Here is a 21665-nt window from a genome sequence, read left to right as displayed (position 1 = left end):
AAGTGCTCTTCATTGACGTCGATCATTTTAGGCATGGATTGCAAAGTGTGCGTAATATTAAAACGTATATTCGAAAAAATGCGGTGAGGATTCTCATAAAAATGGCAGCAACGGCGATTGAACTCATCGTGCGTTTAATCAGAGACGTCAAATTAGAACGCCGCGAGGAGGATGAAAGAAAAATAAAATACGCATCAGCCTTCCCCTCGCCCACGAATATAACGCAAGGGTGAAATAAACGTTGAGAATTGTGTTTATGTTTCAGCAGCTCCATTCGGAATACAGGAGCACTTATACATGGCACGAATACACGGGGCCTCACCAAGAGCACACGGTCGTACGTCGGGCGCCCCAGGCGCCACCTACTTCCAGTGAGTTTTGTTCACCTTTTTAGAAGAAAAAAAAACGAGAGAAGGGAAAAAACGAAAAAGATTTGAAAAGAAGAAAAGAAAAATATCGAATAAAACGCACATAATTTATTCAACCTCCCCCGACGACAAATATCATTTGAAAAAAATGTCTACATCGTATATTATTATAATTTCTCCATGTATAGATATCCTTGTACTATTTTGTGCGTCTCATTAGTGGGAGGAAAACAAATCAACGACGAGAGAGAAGGAAGTAGAGGAGAAAAAAGCGGTTGGAGGAACGACATTTTTTTTGTCTTCTTTTCTTTTACTGTTCCTTATTATTCTTCTATTCTTTTCCATCCGTCTCTCTCTCTCTCTCTCTCTCTCTCGCTCTCTCTCCCATTCATTCACTTTCATTATTGTTTTTTCTTCCTTTTTTCACTATAAAATCTTCCTCGTGCGGACACAATGGTGTCGTGACCGGTCGATAATCCTTTTCGAAATTTTTTCACCCCTCTTTTCCTCCCGTTCACATGTAGATTTTTCATCTCGTTCGCCATTCTGTTTTCTCTACCTTCAATCTCTATTCGTAATCTCTGTTAGTTATCTATAGCGAATTCCCTTTTAATTCCATTTAGTTTTATAATTTTCATCTATTTTTTAGTAAATGAATATTATATCTCATAGTTTATAGTGTTCCTGGTCGTAAAATTCTGTACACATGGAAACACAGCTCGTGATAATCGTGTCGAACACGCGTGTTTTCTCATGCGCACCATAATATTCGATTGTGTCATTATTCACTCTTCACCTCTCTTATGTCTCGGAAGGTTTTTTTTTCACCTCTTTTCCATCTTTATTTTCGATTCTTTTAACCTTTTTTCAAGCTCATAAAATCACGATTTTAGTCTCCACGATGTCTCATTCAATAATCACGTTATATCGGTGTTGTGAAATCTCTGTGTCTCTCTCTCTCTCTCTCTCTCTCTCTCTCTCTCTCTCTCTCTCTTTCTCTCTGTCGTCAATATAATCGAAAGCTTCTCTCACGTAGATACACTACTTTTGATCGTATACTCAACGTTTATCGAATTTTTTGCTCGCTCGATCGTCTCAATTTCAATAATATCCCTATCAAATATCTCTATTTTAATTTGGCAGGGTGTCGACTCTGCATCGGGTAACACAACATCGTGCTATCTCTCCAGTGCATTTTTTCATCATTGGAACTCTCCGAGTGTAGCAACTCTGCCAAGTGTCCAAGTGCGTCAACTCTTCATCGAGTTGAGTCCCAATTGTCGCAACCCGACATTTCCTTGACTGTTGTACGTGCTCGTATTTTTCGTTGGCTGTACTTTTCGCACAGCACCGCTCATACTGGATGGAAATCTTTGAAACGTGTCAACTTTCCATATGTGCCCGCTTCGTCAGCTCTCAATTTTATCGATAAATTTCTAATCGAATCATTTCCTTTATGATTTTTTCATTTAATGATGCTACGAGCAAAATCATAATAGATCTCTCTATGGTCTTTTGAAATGATAATTCTTCATTACGTATAGCGATAAGCATTCCAACTTACTAACTTATTAGCTTATTGAAACAGTCTGAAAAAAAATTCATCTCAATATTCTTGGTATATATTTATTACGGTGTGTGAAAAAAATGTTTCTTTTTTTCCAAAGAATAGTCTCCAGGTGGAAGATTGAAAGCTATTCACATTTTGAAGGCTTCGCTCTGCTTCGATCCACAGATTGATTCTGTTAAATTTTTTATTTTTACCACTGGCCTTTACCACCATAGTTTGATTGGACTTGTTGGGGTTTGTTTGAGTTTGTTTCCAATAAACAAAAAAAAAACAAAAAGCCCGTAGCATTATTAAATGACAAAATCATAAAGGAAATGATTCGATTAGAAATTTGTCGATAAACTTGCGAGAGCTGACGAAGCACATATGGAAAGTTGACACGTTTGAAAGATTTTCATCCAGTACGAGCGGTTCTGTGCGAAAAGTACAGCCAACGAAAAATACGAGCACGTGCAACAGTCAAGAAAATGTCGGGTTCTGACAATCGGGACTCAACCCAATCGAGAGTTGACGCGCTTGTATACTCGCTACACTTGGACAGTTTCAACGATGGAAAGATTGACTGGAGAGATGAGACAAGGTCGAGTCGCCCGATGTAGAATTGACACCTTTCCTTAAATTTATCGGTATAAATATAGAAAAATATTGAAATTCTATGGAGTTATTACTTTTTCTGTAAAAATTGTGCTTCGTTTGTAAATCCAAAAAGAATTTTCATTCCCAACGATATAATTAATGTAAATATACCAATTCTAGAGGCCATTATTTGATTTTCAATATATATATATATATTTAATATAATGAATAAATAACTAGAGTTTCATAGGACTTTTATATTTTTCTTTCCAATTATTAGTTTAGCTTGAAAAATCATTTGATCGACGTAATTATAAGCCATCGAACGAAAAGTCAAACAATGTGCCCCGAAATAAGGCGAGACGGACTAGCGAATTTTACTATGAATATATGATAATAGTTGAAAGTTAATATTAGTTTAGAGAATGCTGATAGGATAGAGTAAACTTCGCTACTCCGTTTCTCGCGGATGTGTGCGAGTCTCGAGAAAGGAGTGACTCGAGCGATCGAGCAAAGTCCGATAGAGAACAAGTTGCGAAGAAAACGAAGCGACACATGATTCGTTTGCAGTCGAATAAAAATGCTAATAACTGAAATCGATCAAAATTGTTCAATTCTCGCCAAGGGCTAAAAAAAACCACGCGCTCGTTATGTTCGCAAAATGCCTGCAGTGCACTTCGTAAAATCCTCGAAATAATCTGACCCGAAAAGAGTAACAAAGCAAAAACGAAAAAAAAAGAATACCCCCTAAACTTGCGCCCTTTAGAAAAACGTGCCAGCTGCGAATTTTGATTGCAGCGAAGCAAGCGATCGCGAAGCTACAATCGGCCAAGTCAACCGAGGATGAGAACATCGAAGGTAAGAGCAAAACCCAAACGGCAGAGACGTTCAGAGAATTCTTAAGATCATGCTACAGTATACGCAAAGCTGAGGAAACAAAGTCGATTGTTATGTTGATCCATTGAGAAAGTACATACGATCGGAATATTTCAAGCTCGATTATGAAATTCGAACATCAGGATCGTATCCCAGAGAACGATGAGTAATCCGAAGAACATCCGAGCCACTGAAACTTTTTCATCGCACATTTGTACTTGCTCAATTTCAACTGCCGTAGCATATATTATTTTTCTATGCCTTTTAACGATTCACCGCGTTCGTCGGACTTGATTCTATTATAGTGTAAAAAAAAAAAAAAAAAAAAATGAAGGAAAGACTGAAATTTAAATCCGTAAGTAATTGATCTCGGTACGGACGATCGAGGGTGTCAATTTATGTCGGAGAAACAAAATGAGATGAAAGAGTATTTAGTAACTGGGCTTTCGAGGTCGCGAAGTCGGGGGCGCGGCGATGAAATGTTTTTTTTTTTCTTCTCATTTACCTTAAACGCGAAGAATAAGGAACAACCGCCTCGTCGTTCCGTATCGTCGTAATAAGACGTAAGCGAGAAGCGACGGGTCTGAACCGGAAGAAGGAACGTTAAAAGAGAAATATAAGATGTGAAAAGACAAGATGTTAATTGAAGCAAGTCGAAGGGGAGGACGTTAATGAACCACGGCGGAGCAGTGCCAGCTTAGTTTTCCTTCTGAATTTAAGTTGAAAACTACTCGAGCTCGCGCGTCCCCCCGTTCGCCTTACATTCTCGTGTCCCGAGGGTTGACCCGTTTATCTCTTTACATTTTCTCCACACTCACTTGGCGTGCGAAGCGTTTTTCGTGGAAGAGAGCATTTTTGCACCCCCGATCGATCGACCGTATCGATCCTTTGACAAATAAAAATGCGCGTGGCATTTACATTTAGCGGCAGCGTCGCAAGTAGAAACGCTCCGGACGAGTCGGACCGTCTGTCAGTCTTCCGAAGAAGTCTCGTTTATTTATCTATTTTTACAATGCTTTTTTGTCTACAAATGAGCATTGCGACGGACACAAGCATACGAGGAGACCAGTCTGAGCGGAGAATAATTGGACGGTGACCGTAGCATTGCATTAAACATCGTTTCAATCGACCTAAACGATATGATCTTTGGTTGAAACTAAAATGTAATAATGTTAGCAAGTTTTGCATGTCTCGCATTCGCACGCTTATTTCCTTCCTATTGTGCGCTTTCTAGTCATCATTTTTATTGCTATTTTATCATTTCGTTGTCGTTATTAATACTGTTACTATATGATTATTATTTAGTGAATAAGTAGAGGGAATAAATGGAAAATGTCGAGCGCGCCAAGTTTTTCTTTTGGTTTCCTCGCTTCTCCCGACGATTTCGTTACTTTTTTCTCGCATTATTATTATTGCGTTATACCCGTAATCATTATTATCATGTATCTGTATATATATTTACGCTCCGCGAAGACTCGAGCCTCTCGTGTTGCATTTAAATAATAATTATTGATTCAACACGTACCCGCGAATATATCTGTTACGACACAAACACGAAAAGCGCACACGAGCCCGCAGCAATGAGTAACGAATATTATTATCGCTCAATGTGTAAATATATAACATTTGTGACTGTTTCTCGTTGAATTTGATTTTTCTTAGGACCTACACTCGAGCCACCTCTTCCGAGAAGAAAAAAGTGCCCGGAGCTCGCCTACAAGACGCACGAATTCATCACCGCGGCGGACGGCGGTGGGATCGATGCCGTCGATACGAATGTCGTTGCTGATAAAGTTCGGGTACATCTAATCCTTTTTATAAAATTTTCATCTCTTTGGAAACTCCAGGCACATATGCGCCGAGAATGTGTAAATTTAGTACGATCCGCTCGGTATATACTATTACGAAAAGCGTCGTCAGCGGGGGGGGAGGGGGTTCCGCGCGGGATCGCTTGTCTCATTGATGTTTTCTTCGGTCGGATAAACTTTAGGAGGTCGCGGCTACCGCGGCGTTGCCACCGAGCCAGCTGAGCAAAGCGATTTCGCGAATAAGCACCGAGTATCGATTGCAGTTCGCCTGGCCAAGGCGATCACAGCTGACGAACGGGGATGCGGTTGGGCCGGTTGCGGCTGCCGGTGGGGCTGCCGGAACTGCGGGACCACCGAGAAAATCCTTGAGCATGGGGGCTCTCAAACAGGGTATTGGACCAGCGGGCCCCGCACCCGTACACAAGAAGAGACCAGGTGACGTCGATCACAAGCGCGATGGTAAACTGGCTTATTATTATATTTTAAACGCGCGCAATATTAACGGAAAGGTCAAACGCGCTGTGGCCTCTAATCGCGGGGACCAATCCGGTAAATCGAAATATCTCAAGTATTCAGTTCCGATCGTTGATCCTTGAATGACAAGAACCTCATCCTTTTGCATCTTTATTTTGCAACTTGTATATAGAATTTATGAATTTATCGAAACTCGTCAGACTTGTATTCGTAGAATTTCTTGCTTCGCTATATTTTTAATCACGCTATAAATTATCGAGGATTCAAGAACCTTATGACGTGTTTGGTCAAATGCTGGTGTAAATTCAACTGCGACCAAGGATAAAATGTCGGAGACGATTTTTTAACAGCCTTCGCGCTTCATAGGCTCTCTTAAAAGTAAACCGAATTTTGTCGGATCTTGGTTAATGGATCCTCAACGGCGGGCTCGTACGACGGATTTGAAAAATCAATGAAACTCGTCGCTTTGCTACGGCCCCAGCCGCGACATAGTTTTGTGAATTCATTGCTGAAAACGAAAGAGAATTTTAGTACGCGAAAAGTGAGAGGTTAAATAATAATAAAAATAATGGAAATGTGTGAATGCAAATAGGAGCTCAAGCGTCGGAACTGGAACCGTTGGTCGGTCACACGGACACGGTGGACGGGGTTGTTCCGGAGGGCGACGAGCGCGAGGATGAAATCAACGAGGTCAAAGTAACCTTCAGGTCAGAATTTAACGAAAAACAAACAAAAACGAACGAAAATGAGAAACACGAACGCGACTACGACAAGCCCGTTTGCCTCGAACGTTGAAAATACTGTTTGATTATCGAATGAAAACGTATAAAATAATAATAATAATAATAATAATAATATCTCGAGTTGATAAACGGTCTTCTCCATTTAGCGAACCATCTCAAATGTCACTGTTTACAGAAAGAAAAAAGCTACGGATAAGGGAGTGACATTGGTGAGCGGAGATAACGCCGCCAAGACTCGTAGAAAATTACTGGCCAAAAGTTTTCCCACTTCCGAGATGGTAGAACTCAGACGTTTGGCTGACGAGTATAAGGTAAAATTTCAGTTCCCAAGACGGCCGATATCTTTTCCTTTTTGTTTTTTTTTTTTTTTTTCAATGTTTTCGTTCTTTATTTTTTCACAATCTGGTGTTTTCGCTCGAAAATACTCGAGACCATTTCACGATACATTCGATGCCAGAGTGTGTGCTCGAAGTTTTATCAATTGTAATTTTTCCTATGTGTTCTTCGCATGACTCGATGTACATGACACTGAAGTTGGCAACGTTCGAGCCCAACGAAATGATTTGCGAAAAAAACTCTCCAACAATTCCAATAATTCTGCACCGACGATTCGTGAAATAAAAAATTGGTCAATTACAAATGTTATTTTCGTTGGAGTCCGACGATGCAACTTCAGCGTCGTCGATGTACTTCTATATCGTTTGATAGTCGAAATCATTCGTAGTTGGTGAAAAAAAATATTGTTTTTATCGAGAGCATTTATAAGAGAATGTTCGTAAGAATCGATAAATCACGGTGGTCGATGCAAGATTCTCGAAACATTATTTGATTAATCTTTTTATAATTTTGCCAATCAGCATCGAGACTGGGGAAGTGGATTAGCTTCGGAGGAGGAAGTTTCACTGTGGAAACGCGTGAGCAACGATCACTCGCTCAACGCCCTTTCTCTCGCCAGGCCAGTAAAAACGAACAAAAAAATATCCACAAATAGAAGAAAAAAAAAAATGAGAATTGTCTGTCGTGCGTAAATGTTATCCGCCGATTAGTCGATATTTTTGTTCGTGAAACGGGATTTGTCGTAGTCGTTGTTCGTACTTGTACCTCCCCCCCCCCCCCCCCTAATTCCCGGCTGCTCCTTCCGAATGGAAATCCAGTGTTTTGTCGTTGAAAGGATATGTAGAAGCGAGAGAACAATCGCGGTATGCTGACTTTTGGGAATGTTTGGCAAACAGGTCAGTAACGAAGGAGGAAAAAGACAAGGAGAATACAAGAAAAATAGCACCATCGATGATGATGCCACCGGCGGGTCGACCTTCCTCCGTACAAGCGAGACCGTCTCACGGGATTCTTCAGGATGATATAAAGGCCGTATGTCCAATGAAAAATGTTCTTTATGAAAGGACGATTCCGCCGGATGGAATAAACTTTTTCTTTTTCGCAGGACAATGAAAAGGCAATAGCACGAGCGAGAAAAGATTTTCTGATTCGTCACCATCTCGATCGTACCACAGGAGTCGGTGAGTCGGGCGCGAATCATTCGGAGTGTACAAAAAAATATATGTGCGCGCGAGCTCGAAGCGTCCTAGGAAGCTTATTTTTCATTGTACGCGAGAAATTGTTGAATTTTTAACTTTGTTTTGTGCAATGTAAAAGGTGACGGAGCTCTGCTACCCTCGCCAACTCGTGAAAAATTGGAGCCGGTGGTGCCCCGTCGTCGGGACGATTCGAAGGAGACGAGGGAGGAGATCCAACCAAAGACAAAATCTAGCCCCAAGAGCAGTCCGCGAACGGGACGTTCACAGAGCCTCGGACCAATGGCGAGCGAGCGAAGATCGCCGAAGCGTCAGCCACCCCCGCGAGCGCCCTCGGTCAGCAAAGACGCCAAGGTATCATCATCATCATGCGCATCCTCATCGACGAGAACGTCGTCGGCCCGCAAGAACGCGAGCCCAGATTACTTCCGGACCGCGCGAAAGTCTAGGCGAATCGTTAACGTAACAAACATTTTCCTTTCTTTCATGTTTTTTTTTTTTTTTTTTTTTTTTTTTCAATCTCTGTACAAGCACACTTGTTCGTGTGTTTATGTGTGATTCACCGCTAACTACAAGTTCGTTGTTGCTTCACATTCGTCACGAGAGCTTTTTTCGTACGGTACAAATATTTTTACCAAGGGACACGTCGATTATTTTCGTTTTTTTTCTTTTTTCCCCCCCCCCCCCCCACCCCCTTTTTTTCAACGACACGAAAAAAACATGTAAAATCATTGAGTCTTCTCGTTTTTTTTTCAAATCGTCTTTGAATTTGCAGGAAAAAGAAAAGGAGCAAAAGGACAAGGAGGCGAGGGAGAAGAGCGTCGAGCCCGAAAGGCATCCACGTCCGAGTAAGTAAAAAAACGAGCAAGCGCTCCTTTTCCATCGATGTTTTGTGATTAATCAACATAAAGATTTCGGTCGAGACCGATCAAGTTTTATTTCCATATTTCGTTATTCTTATTATTACGTTTTCGTTGTCCCACTAATGATCAAAACGGTAGATCCATAGACGTTTAGAAAATCAGGATTCCACACGCCATATTACGAGAGAGCAAACCTCATCCCCTGCCCCCTCTGCCCCCCGACCCTCAACCTCTCGACCCTTGAAAAGAAACAACCTTATTTTAATTGCAACTCGACTGAAAGCCAAAATGATCGATCTTATGCATTTTCCTAGCACACGATGACAGCTCGATTGGTCGTAGAATTCAATGAATATTATCATAGATATCGTGTGTTATGTTTTTATAACATGTATCGTGTGTATGTGACGTTAACGGATATTTCAAAAGTTTCACCAAGTCCTTCCGATCGAAGAGAATTTTCTTTTGTGCCTTCGAGTCTTCGGAGCTGTATCAGCGTTTTTTTCAGTTCTTCTCACAAGCCACAGTGAAAAATACGTTTTTTAACTCGTTGCAAATTCCAATGAATTATTATTTAAAATCATTTGATTCTCGTGAACAGAGCAAATTCCAATACAAAATTAATCCAATAACGATGAATCAATATTATTGTGCCACTTGAATCAGCACACTCGATGCTCATACAGCAGCCCGAAATAAAATTCTCGACTCGCAAAAGCTCATCTCTTCGATGCGCGTCAACGTCATACGCATTAACCGTAAACGCAATATTTTATATTATTATCATATATACACGTATATATTGAGAGTGACGTAAAGCATATATACTCGACACATGTTATACATTGGATTGCTGTTTGCTCGTTCGACTCTCGTGGTCTCAGCGTATTATAACTATATATATATATATTAAATATCGTCGTATCGTAATCGCATAGAACAAATAATCAATAATGAACAATACGTGATACTCACTGCCCGCGACGGTTAATCTCTCGAAGGAGGAAAGGAACGAGAGTGAAATAATATAACTGAAGAATCAGCAAAATTGGAGCGCAACGTGTATCCAAGTTACGAATAAACACAGTCATATGAGAATTGCAAAAAAAAAGTGTTTTTTTTTTTTTTTCGAAATGATGAAATTACGAATAAATAACGACCCTAAAGTTTGCAACGTTCGAGTCCAACGAAATGAACGAAAGAAAAAAAAAACATTTGTAATTCACCAATTTTATATTTCACAAAGTATCGGTGCAGGTTGAGAATTGCCACGAATTTGAAAATTTGGCATGAAACGAAATTGGAGAATTACTGTGTAATTATTGGAGGCTTTTTTCAATATCATTTCGTTGGACTCTACCGTTGCAAGCTTCAGCGTCACGAATAAATCGAATTTCGTACGGGTGGTGGGTACGAGGGAGCCTCATTTGCGAAATTGTCATCAGTGTGTTATATATATATATATTTAGAGAGATGCATGATAGAACCGTCTACCTATCTGTTTCTCTCTTTCTGTCTCATCTATCTATCCGCCTACTGCAATTGCCCAATACTCTGAAAAAAAGTAAACTTATGAAAAAGTAATTTAATATGGTAGGTAATATAAAAATACGTGGTAATTATGGAGAATAGTCCAAAGTGTACACGTAGAATTAACATGTGAGAATTAGTCGATGGTTCGAAGCCAGACGGTGAGAGCGAATCTCGTGCATGAATATATAATCGATATTATTTCTTTATTCCGGCTCGGGTCGTCGATTTCGTATTGTTTGCCTCTCCAATATACAAATATGTGAATCTCTCTTCCCCATACTCCGCCCTAAAACGTCGAGCCATCTTCGAGTGAAAATCTTTATTGAAAATAAAATAATAATGAAAAAAATTGAATGAAAATATTCGAGAGGTCGAAAATTCAAATGCACATGTAGAAATGAAAAAAAAAAAGGATAAAAAAAAAAAAACTAGAAAATCGTTAGAAGCGATTAGAGTGTGATTAGAAGAGGGAGCGCGGGTGTTTCAGCCGCGGGTGGCCGTGGGGTCCGGTGGAGCATAAGAGAGCCCTCCTCGATACAATACACGACTTCGAGTTGTTCGTCGACGTGCGAGCCGCCCATACCGCCATTACCGCCGCCACCTTCGGGCCCTGGGCCGACACCTCTTCACAAGACAAGGCCCTCCCCGCGGGCTCATCGCAAACGTACGTTTTCTTAGTCCGTCGCAAGACGCCAACAAACAACCTCCCAAAAAAAGCAAATGCAAGCCTCTCTCGTGACGTCATGAAATATATGAAAAAACAAATCATCATACAGCTTGCTAAAGCGAATCATTGACCCTCACCACCAGCCTCTTTCTTGCCCCGTGAATATTCCACTTCCGATCGACTCCTCCAGCCTCGTGTCGATCTTCGGTGAATTAAAATCTCCTTCGCGTTTCATCCCCTCGCGCGATAATCTAGCGCAGAATGCACTTCTCTCACTTTTATATTTGGTATTCGTAAGCTCGAGTCGAGTATTTTTTAACTCGAAATTTGGTCGACATGAGATGGAATTCGGTGCTACCCCCAAGCAAACCTCTCACCCGTAGTTTCACTCACTCTCTCTCTCTCTTTCTCTCTCCGTACTTTCATAGCCACCCCTCATAAGGCAAGAGAACTTGGTAACACTTCATTACTCGGAGTAGGCAAGCCAAATTGAATCCTCGCAGAAAAAGCACAAAAACGTATTCATAGACACCGGACTCTCCCGCTAAAATGTCCAACTCCGCACGCGACCGCGCTTACCCAAATTACATGAATAAATAAACATTCGAAAAATGACGGAATAAAATAGAATCTTGCGACGATTATTCACCCTTTTTTGGCTCGAGCACGCCTCCGTAGCACCAATTGGAGTCTCACTTAAAACGGAATTTCAGTACTCGGGTACTTGCGACGGGGAAAGAATTTCCATTCGGAAGATGAATAATCGTTCAATCTGTAATCATTGAAATGCTTATATTCTCATTCCAAGTGACTCGTTTATTGGAAAAATACTTTACTTGCCACGAGACTACGGGCTCCGAGCTGCTTGAGCGAAAAAAAGATAAATAATCTCGAGAAATAAGATTAGTGAAAAAAAAACGAGAGAAAAGAACGTTGCGACGATGAATTTTTAATGAAAAGATTTGTGACAATTGTACGATATGTGTTTTAGCCTTCCTCGCGACAAACGCTCCCCCCCATCGCCCCGTTGTTCATCATCAGTCAAGCAAACCCGGTGTAAGCTCAATAGGGATAACAAATGTAGCGAATTTAATAACGACGACGACGACGACGACGACAGGGACGACAACGACGAAAAGTACGACAGGCACGACAAACACGACGACGGGACAAGCTATTAGAGGAACGATTCAGCAAAAAAATTCGTTCAATTGGTCAAACGTGAATACGAGCGTTGGCGGTACGAGTGATAAAATGATGGGGAAATGGTCAACGAGCGGGATCGGGGCGAGTAACGTACAGGGAGCGCAAAAAACGAAGCTCGATAATGTAACGAAGCTCGAATCGTCACCTGCCAAATCTGCGACGACGAGGCCGATTAAAGTTTCGTCCTTATCGAGCGTCGACGACAACGACGACGACGATGACGACGACGACGACAAGTCGTCCCCCGTGAAAATCATCATCGGCAAAACAGCAACAGCAACAGCAACAACAACAGCAATATCGACGACAACGACGACTCCTTCTCTCTCCGCTGTTCCTGTAGAAGTTGTTGATAAACACCCATCCAAATCATCATCCCTCGTTGATAATCGAACAAATAACGCCGCTGCCCTTCATTCTGCTAACGCCGGCCTACAAGCTAGTAAGTAGCACTTGGAAACGAGCTACGAGACGAACAGACACTCTAAACAAACCACTAAACAGCAACCGCTCGACGATATCGTCGTAAAATGTGCTTTCTTCGTTAGGTAGCCCTCCTCTCTCTCTCTCTCTTATCCTCTCGAAACAATACTACACTTGATTAATTCGTTCCTCATCTTAAATTCTTTCCGTGATTTTACGATTCGCGTGATTTAATATATTCTTTTTTTTCGATTGGCTGAGCATTACTCGCTGTTACTACTTAGTAACTTAAATGGCTCCAATTTTCCTCTTACATCTCTCTTCGCTCTTTATCTGTCTCTCAATATACTATATTATGTACGATAACTCTATACATATTTATCTTTGAAGAAAAACAAAAACACGTCGATTGAGGATAGAGCTTTCCAGTTTTGCTTTTGGGGGGGGGGGTCTTGCTCAAATTTTTCGATCGATCGGCTGCAGGTTCGTCGCAACGAAACTCGAGCCTCGTCACCGGGTTTCATTGCGACGAACTTTCGATCTATTGAGAATGAAGATATTGCAAAAGATGAAACTGGCCGAATGAACTTCTACACCATTAATATCCTCGATGTTGCGTACATGGCTGTTGCTTCTTCCACCATATTGGCTAAAAAAATTCTTCTCTATCCCGTTCGACCTTCCAGGGCTTCCCGAAAGACCGCGATCGATCATCGATCACTCACTCGCTCCCTCTCTCTCTCGCAATCTCTCCTTCCCGTCATTGTACCACCGTGTCATCGTTTGTTTGTTTTAGTTCGTTCATATTGCGATACACCGACACACATTAATGGGCTGTCGTGTTGTTTTTGATGTTTGATCATGATCGACGATCCACCGTCGTTGCAGTGACATCTCAACGTGATCGATATTACGTTTATTGACAAAATCCTTTTCTCGTTGTTCTCAATGTTGATGTGTATACTTTAGAGATTTATTGAGTGCTCGTCGTAGCTCTTTTTTGGGCCCGTTTATCCGGGGAAGACGCGATCTATTGAGAGATCATTCCTTTTTCCGGTGTTGCTTATTGCGACGTAGTTGACAAAATGGGGTCGATCGATCGTCAAGAAGGAATCATTGCGGACAATGTTACGAGGATGATGGAACGATCTCAAAGGCTCGCGTCTTCTCAGCCTGTATGTAAACGTAGATCAATCGAATTGTAGAAAATACGATCGACGTCGTCGCAATAAATTTGTCAATTCGCTGTGTATTTTGTTCCTGCTTTTTTTATACATATATTATTATATATTATATAGGTAAAGATAATTTTTCGTGTATATAATAACGATGCGCCCGTAGCTCAGATTCGACGGTTTTCGAGAGGCGACGATCGACAGATAGCAAACACGTCGACGCACGATTTCGACTGGCATGCGAATATAATACATATCTCGTTGGAAATCGATGCAATCGTAGCCGTTGAGTGCGAGATTGGGTACTCGAAATTTGTGCATTGGCAAAGAGAAAATAAAATGTGAAAGGGTTGAAGGAAATGAGAAGGAGGAAAAAGTGAAAGCGCAAGGAGGGGAGAGGGCAGGGCGATGGGCTAGGAATAATGAAAAGTGATGGATGATTTTAGTGACGGCGGAGCCTCAGGTGAACGGGGATGCGGGAACGGGAGGAGAATCGAGCGTAGCGTCGACGCCGCAGTCGCAGAGCGCCGGAAGCGTCGTTTCAGCGCCGATCGCGGCGTCCCAGGTCGCGCCGTGGGTGGACGACGAACCGGTGGTCAAGAGCCCACCGGAACCAACGCGCGTCAAGTCACCGGAACAAATGATAATGCGCTCACCGGAGCCGGTAAATTGGACCGTGCCGCTCGATACCGGTAAAACCTTTACCGTTACTCAGAACGTGAGAGAAGGTAAGAAGAAAAATGGGGGAGGGGAGGGGAGGGGAGGAAAGAAAGAAAAGTGTTTTACGAGGATGGGGATATTGAATGTCGGTTCGTCCAACGACAGGAGAGCCTCTTACTCGACCTCATAGCGAGGCCAAGACATGGGGAGGATCCTCCTTCCCATCAGCCCCGCAATCAGCGCCACCGGAGCTCGCGGCTCAGCACAAATCGCAACAGCATTCCCAGCATTCCGGTTACAAGTCACCGGAGAGCGAGAGCGTCTCGCTCGGAAGTTTCAGCGGTCTCAACGGTCACAAAGATCTCGATTCCGAGAGAGATAGTCCTTTACCCTCTAACGTACATAGCACACCGACTCCGACGCAGAGTGACAAGGTAAATCGTTCAAACTCTGCTTTGCCAATCAAGACGCGCCGTTCGCTTCGCCAGGTTGGCCGGCTAGGAGGAAACTTTTGAGTATCGTAAAAATTGCAGAGTTCGATCGTCGCCGGAATGGAGGAAACCGCTTCGAAGGAAGATCAGCGTCCGGAGCAGCCGGTAGGATCTTCGATCAAGCCTGTGGCAGGAACGAATCTGAGGTGTCTGGAGGACCCGGTGTTCGAGTTCGAGCGTTCGAAAAACGTCGAGGGAGCGAGCACGACGAGTATCGCGACGCCCTCTGCGACAGGGGGGACGGCAGCGGCGGCGGCGGCGGCGGCCGCAGCGGCAGCGGCAGCCGGTGGAACACCAGCAGCACAAACGGGATATAGGGTATTGGAAGCGGAAAGTCCTCCGGGAGCAGGCGCTTCCGTAGCCGGACCAGCTTCCGGTTATCACGTTCTCGGAGCCCCGGCACTGAGCCCCGGTTCGGCTCAACGTACGGTCGCCAGTGACGTTCTCGAGAAGGCTCGTAATCGCTTTGACAAATTTTGGGGCAAGGGCGGACCCGAGAATCAGGCTTAATCTTATTTTTAAACCAATTACGAAACAAAAACAACCTAAAACGAGACACGATTATTATAAGGAAACACGCGATGACGGACACTTACACACACATACACACACACACACGAACACACGAAAATACGGCACACACGTACACACACACACAAACGCAAACACTCGCGCCATACACGGTCACGTTAGAGAATGAAGAAAAGATCGGAGTAACGAGAGAGAGAGAGAAGGGAGCGAGGGATGAAACGTTGTAGTTTAAAATTCGCGATTCGTCGAGGCCGCCGATTGGCTCAAAGAGCAGTTACAAAGTAAATAATAATAATTATTATTATTATTATAACAATAATCCAAGTGTGGAAGGATGCGAGAGTGAAGTACGCGAAGAAGGCAACATCCGGCGTCGAATGACGATTGATAAGTTGGAATAAAATAGAATAAATAAAAAGGATTAATGAAAAAAAAAAAACAAACAAAAAACAAAAAAAAAGATAAGAAAACCCTAGATAGCCGTTGCACTATAAGAAATTGGAGGTTAAACTGGAGCGATGATTGACCGAGAGGCTAAAACCGCCAAAACCGCGCAAGAAAATAAAGCAAACGTAATAAAGAAGACGCTAAATGTCCATTACGAATTTATAGGTAATCCGCAGAGAGAAGAGAGCGAGAATGCGAAGAGAATAATACGACAGTAAAGGAGATATTAGGGCGCGGGTAAAGAGCAAAAAAAGAAAGAAAAAAAAAGGCGAGTCATTTCCAAACCACTTTTGCCCACGGATTGCATTGAAATATACCGTTTAAAAGAGAAACAAAAAACGCTGCTGTTGCCGCATTTTGCCGCCGCCATTGCTGCTACTCTACTGTGTTAGTAACGAAAGATTAAAAAAAGCAAAACGTAAAAGGTATGAAAAAAAAATAAATAAAAAAAAAAAATATCTAAAAATCGAGGAAAAAAAGCAACAAATGAAAACACAAAATAACGAAACCACGAATTCCGTCTTGATGATTTTTTCGATAAATAAGCTCGCATTTATATATTTATGTGTTGTCACATCCGCCATTGTTTTTTCTCGTTCTCGGCGACGCGAGAGAAACGATAAGAACAAAGAATTCAAAAAAAGAAGAAAAAAAAAACACCCACACAAACACACACACACAAACGAAAACAAAAAAAAGACGAAAACGCTTTTTTACTAGATCCTCGAGACAATTGTTGCTGTATACACTTTGACGCAAGTATGTATAACAAAACGAATACGTAAGCCAAGTTGAAAAACGAAGAAAACGAGTTGTGGAAATGAAAATTTTGCTAAAAGCGAAAAAAATCGTAAAATTGAAATGAGAGAATTCGATGGTGACATGTATGAAAAAAAAGACCAAAAAAAAAAAAATAATCGTCGCACACAATCCGTCTGAATTTTCCTACAATCGTTATTTCAGTAGTTGTCGCTATATTATTTCACGAGGCTCACCGCGGATAAATACGTTTCTTTTGAGTACTCTCGTTTCGTAAAGATATGGACTCAGTACGTTCGATGCTTTGTAGCGTGTGAGGGAAAGAGCTTCGTTCGAGGTTGGCGCATTAATGAGATATTAAATAATATCGGTGTCGGTCGATCGACGAGCTCATTCTCTCGCCCAAAATCACGCACGCGCCAAAAGACACACCAGTACACCACACTCCATCCAGACTCCACGTCCAACGTCCAAAAAACAAAGCAACCAAAAAATAATTTAAAATAAAATTAAAAAAAAAAAAAAGCAAGAGAAGCAAAAAACAACAAATCCAATGAACCTCAGCTCAATGGGACTATAACGGAAAAAAATCAAATGAAAATGACAACTGGAAGAATGAGAGAGAAAAAAATGAAATTCAATCAAGTGGGACTTTGCAGAACGAAGACAAAGTAAACAAAGTAACGATAATAAAGACGTAGCAGCGATTTAGAGGGGGTCGAAGGAACGACTGACGTGGCAGGGAATAGTTCGGTATATATAACAGGAATAACTCGGTATTATATGTGCCCACGATTCACACTCGTGGGGTTTCTTTCGAGAACGAATGGCGTAAATAAGATTCGGAACCTAGAGAATTAACCGGCTGCACCCTGAGCTTTCTTCGTTTTTTATAACATTTACACCCTTTAATCGTCTCTTTCTTTCCTCTCTTTCTCTCTTCCCACTCTCGCTTTCGCTCCATTTGTCTCTTGACGTTGAGAAGAACTGACAGAGGGATTGAGACAAGTTATCTTTGCACTGTATCCGTTTCTCACTTTCCCATTGTCTTTATCGTTTCGCAGTAGAAAAAGAAAAAGAAAAAGAAAACAAAAACGGTTGTTCGCGCAGTGAGTCAAAAAAACGTTGCTCGTATCTCGTCAGCTTACACTGCCCGTCCATTTTTTTTTTTTTTTTTGATACCAGCGAATTAGCGAGACAAAAAATGCAACGAGAGTGAGGGAGAGAGAGGCGGTGAAGGAAAAAGGAATGAAAGCAAAGGTTTTTGTCGAAAATTTTATTTCACTAGGCTCGCGTATATTTATATAAGGTATGAAAATAAAAACGAACAAATGAAAACAATGATTCCCGGAGGAGGAGTGAGAAACGAGAAAAGAATAAAAGTTTTCCCAAAATCTGTGTGCTAATGAAACGTTCGCCATCGTATAGCTTGCAATTATTTCGTCTTTAGAGAGAGAGAGAGAGCCCGAGAAAGAATGAATACTCGATAGGACAGAGCGCGCGGTGAGACAACGGAATGATTACCAGGGAGAGAAAAAAGGAATAAAAATGAGAGAAAAAGAATAAGAAGAAATAAAATAATAATAAGGCGCGTTCGAGAAGCGTGCTGGTCACGTTCATTTCTGTTTCCTTTCTGTTATTTATTTAATCGTAATCGCAGAAACCACGATTCTCGCATATACATGAATAATCCATTATTTATATATATATATATATATCGAAATCCGCGAACCAAGAACAAAGCTATTTAAAGTGGGGCTCTTTTACAAAATGAAACAACAAATGAGAAAAAAAATTGAAGAAAAAAAAATCGTATCGACGGGCCGGGTAAAAATGTTGAAATAATAAAATAGAAGGAAAACTGTTAGACCGCTGTTCGACTTGGTAGAATCGAATCAACTACGAGATGAACGTTTATTTTTTCTTTTCCATATGAACTGTTATTTTAAAAGGCAAGAAAACGGCTCTCAACATTGCTTCGTCCTCACCGACATTTGTTGCCATTCAAAAAACGTTCGATACGATTTTTTTTCTTTTTCATTTTTCCGAAGAAGAGAAGAAGCGTTAGTATAGGAGAGGGGCTGTGTTTTTTTTTAGTAATCGCCCGGGAGCGTTGAAAAATCAAGGACAACAATAACAACACACGAGCGAGGACACATTCGGAGAAAAATGGTCGTTCGTCGATTACGTGTCGTGGCTTATTAGGGACAAGTTCGGGGGAGAGGGATAACAAACGGTTTGAAGAAATAAAGAGACCGATCGAACGACGCGCTATTTCGGGAGCCTACGGGACAAGGGCAAACCGGGATTTCGTTTTGCATTCCCGCCTTAGTCTGTACGCCTATGATAAAAACAAAAATAATAATAATAATAATAATAATAAATAATAATAATTGACAAAAAAGTGGAAAAAAATTATATAGATAGATTCATATTATAAATTACGATACGACGATTATGTACGATTAATATTGTATATCGCATGGATAATCGAGCGTACGTTAAAAAGAAGAAAAAAAACCATAAACAAGGAAAAAAAAAAACAACATAGAAATGGAGTGTCCCAGAATCGTTCTCTACGCAAAAAACAATAAATTCTTAATCAATTCGTCAATGTAACCTAAAGCGTTGAAAAGAAAAATGAAAATAATGATTCAAATGTGCGAGCACGAGGGGGCTTCGGAATTCTGGGATACACTGTACATATATATTATATATATTTATATAAATATATACGATATATATAATGCGACTCGCAGAGAATTTTGTTGGGACAAAAATGTGATTCGCTGGATTCGCTAGACGAGGATGATGATAAAAATAACGTTAATTAAAAATTGGTCCGTGCCTGTTTTGCCAAAATACGAGATAATTCGTAGAGAAAAAAGAAAAACAGACGATGAAGCGGAGGGTCAAATTTACTACGAGCCCAGGTTTGGTTCTGCTAATATTGGGAGGCGTACGAGGCTTTATTGTTGATTTTTAATGTTTATAATAATGATATCATTATTACGATATAATTGTTGGAAGTTTGAGGCGTCCGTTTGTCAGGTGACTATCGAAATGGCAGAGTGAGATACAACGAATATACAGAAAAAAAAAAGAGAAAAGTAAAATATTCAGAAAAAAAAAAACGTGTGACGCACCAGACGATCTTGAAACATTTTGCGACTCGAGACACTTTTTTCGTTTAGCGTCGAGTATGAAAATTACAAAGGTTGTTGTTTGCATGTAAACGTTAATTTCTGCTTATTCTAGCACAAAATGTATATGTAAATAATACACATACAAAGGCGTGCTATAAAAGAGAAAAAAGAAACCCACGAGTAATGATTCGAGAAGGTATTAAATATTGAGCGATTTGATTGAGCGAGTGTGATGGAAAGAACTTGAAATACAATCATCAAATTCGTTCCGGTTTGGTCAGGGTAAAAACAACGGTTGAATAAAGAGTTAATAAAATGAATCATTCACGTTCCGAGATCGAGGTGAGATCGAAATCGTCTCATATTTTGCAAAACAGTGTTCGCGGACGTGAGAGATCAGGTATGGAAGAATGAAAGTGAGCGAGAAACGTGGCAAGGTATTAATCTACTATCGAACAAAAAAATATTGAAGGAATATTTATGGCTATTATATATATATATATATATATATTATATATGAATATATATTATATATATTACTAGAAATTGAAATACTACTCGTAATAAAGACACGCCGACGCTTCCTGTGACAACACAGTGTTTTTTTCCATCCTCCATCTGCACTCATTTCTCCCATATTATCATTAACAGGATTAAAAATTCAAAATATTTTCAATCGATACCTTTTATACGCATCCGTATTGGCTGTATTTGGACAATTCATTTATATACATATTTTACATTGTCTAGTTACTTGGGACAAAATTAGGCCAAAACTTTCATCGAAGATGGGTTTTGATCGTATTTATGGAGCATGAGGTAAGAGCAAAGGCATGAGAATTGGAAGAGGGTTTGGAACCTGGAGTAATCAGTAGATCGGTCCATCATCGAGATTATCATCTTCGTCGTCATATCCCTCTCCGTTGTCAAAGTAATTGTTAACATAATCCGTCCCGTCGTCCATTTCCTCGTCGGGTTCTTCGTCTTCTTCCTCAGGGACATTGTCAGGGTCTTTTTCTTCTGTTTCGTCCTCAGCTTTATCATCCTCTTCAACGTCGCTCTGCTGGATATTTTCTTTTTGCTCCAGTTCCTGAAGTTTTTTATCGATGTCGACTTCCTTTTTCTTTTTGACAGACGATACGGAAGGATCCTTGGCTTTGGCAACTTGACGTTTGCGACTTTTGGATTTCAGCTCTGCCGGCATTTTAAACCAATTATATTTTTCCTCGTAAGCAACTTTGTCGCTCACCATTTCTTGATAACGGTCCGAATACCGCTCTATATCTTTCTTTACGACTTTTGATTGAACGTTGTATGACGATTCTCGTAAATACTCTGCGAAATCGCGCTTCAACTCCACGAGATAAGACAATTCGGTGGTCAGTTCAAACGGAATCGGTTTATAATCAAGAATGGGATATTTCGACGGTGGCTGCAAAACGGGTGGTGGAAGTGCTTCACCTTTGCCAAAACCCAATTGTTCCGAGGATATTGACATTGATGTACCTCCCCTCCCTCCTCTACCTCTCCCACGATTTGCCATTATTTGTGTGATCAACCTGTTAAAAAAATATAATAGTTTTATGCGATCCTCACTTTCTAACCTCTGAACGAAAGCGTTTTCTCTAACCTCAAAATTTCATGGACGAAGAATTCTCGTTGATTTTGATATACTTCAAGCTTTCTCCTTTATCGTTTCTTTTTTCTCACTTTTTCCCAATTCTTCATGCTTTGCTAAATAAGTCTTTTTGTCGTAAATCACTTTTATCACGAGCGAACACGAAGGACACGTGGCCTCGTCCTCACCGTCTAACAAA

General features: G+C 41.0%; 3 protein-coding genes across 16 annotated transcripts in view; 1 reads left to right on the top strand and 2 right to left on the bottom strand.

Annotated features, from left to right (window-relative positions):
- Positions 1-20441, top strand: part of LOC122414352 (proteoglycan 4) — a 41488-nt gene extending 21047 nt beyond the window's left edge. For 3 of the 14 annotated variants that reach the window (XM_043425538.1, XM_043425542.1, XM_043425541.1), the window contains 16 exons: positions 266-371; positions 3313-3372; positions 5053-5189; positions 5381-5657; positions 6265-6379; positions 6591-6726; positions 7273-7370; positions 7648-7783; positions 7857-7932; positions 8069-8301; positions 8723-8795; positions 10831-11007; positions 12002-12658; positions 14261-14542; positions 14640-14908; positions 15008-20441. In XM_043425538.1, coding sequence (XP_043281473.1) covers positions 266-371; positions 3313-3372; positions 5053-5189; positions 5381-5657; positions 6265-6379; positions 6591-6726; positions 7273-7370; positions 7648-7783; positions 7857-7932; positions 8069-8301; positions 8723-8795; positions 10831-11007; positions 12002-12658; positions 14261-14542; positions 14640-14908; positions 15008-15475 — 3300 coding nt within the window. In that variant the 3' untranslated portion in view covers positions 15476-20441. The remainder of the gene's footprint in view (positions 1-265; positions 372-3312; positions 3373-5052; positions 5190-5380; positions 5658-6264; positions 6380-6590; positions 6727-7272; positions 7371-7647; positions 7784-7856; positions 7933-8068; positions 8302-8722; positions 8796-10830; positions 11008-12001; positions 12659-14260; positions 14543-14639; positions 14909-15007) is intronic. The other 11 variants (XM_043425543.1, XM_043425544.1, XM_043425540.1 and 8 more) reach the window with 9 other exon arrangements.
- Positions 1-21665, bottom strand: part of LOC122414354 (F-BAR domain only protein 2) — a 59063-nt gene that overhangs the window by 36371 nt on the left and 1027 nt on the right. The window lies entirely within an intron of this gene.
- On the bottom strand, positions 20529-21619 carry Polr3G (RNA polymerase III subunit G). Its single transcript, XM_043425572.1, has 2 exons — positions 21479-21619; positions 20529-21407 (listed from the first exon to the last, which is right to left on the bottom strand). The coding sequence occupies exon 2, from the start codon at positions 21389-21391 to the stop codon at positions 20717-20719; it is 675 nt and encodes a 224-aa protein (XP_043281507.1). The 5' UTR covers positions 21392-21407; positions 21479-21619; the 3' UTR covers positions 20529-20716.

The sequence above is a fragment of the Venturia canescens genome, chromosome 8 (assembly GCF_019457755.1).
Source record: "Venturia canescens isolate UGA chromosome 8, ASM1945775v1, whole genome shotgun sequence".
NCBI lineage: Eukaryota > Metazoa > Arthropoda > Insecta > Hymenoptera > Ichneumonidae > Venturia > Venturia canescens.
This window is presented reverse-complemented; position numbering and strand designations above follow the sequence as displayed.

Bases quoted from the DNA above. Each gene is read 5' to 3' on its own strand.
- Polr3G (XM_043425572.1), bottom strand. From the start codon at position 21,391: ATGGCAAATCGTGGGAGAGGTAGAGGAGGGAGGGGAGGTACATCAATG.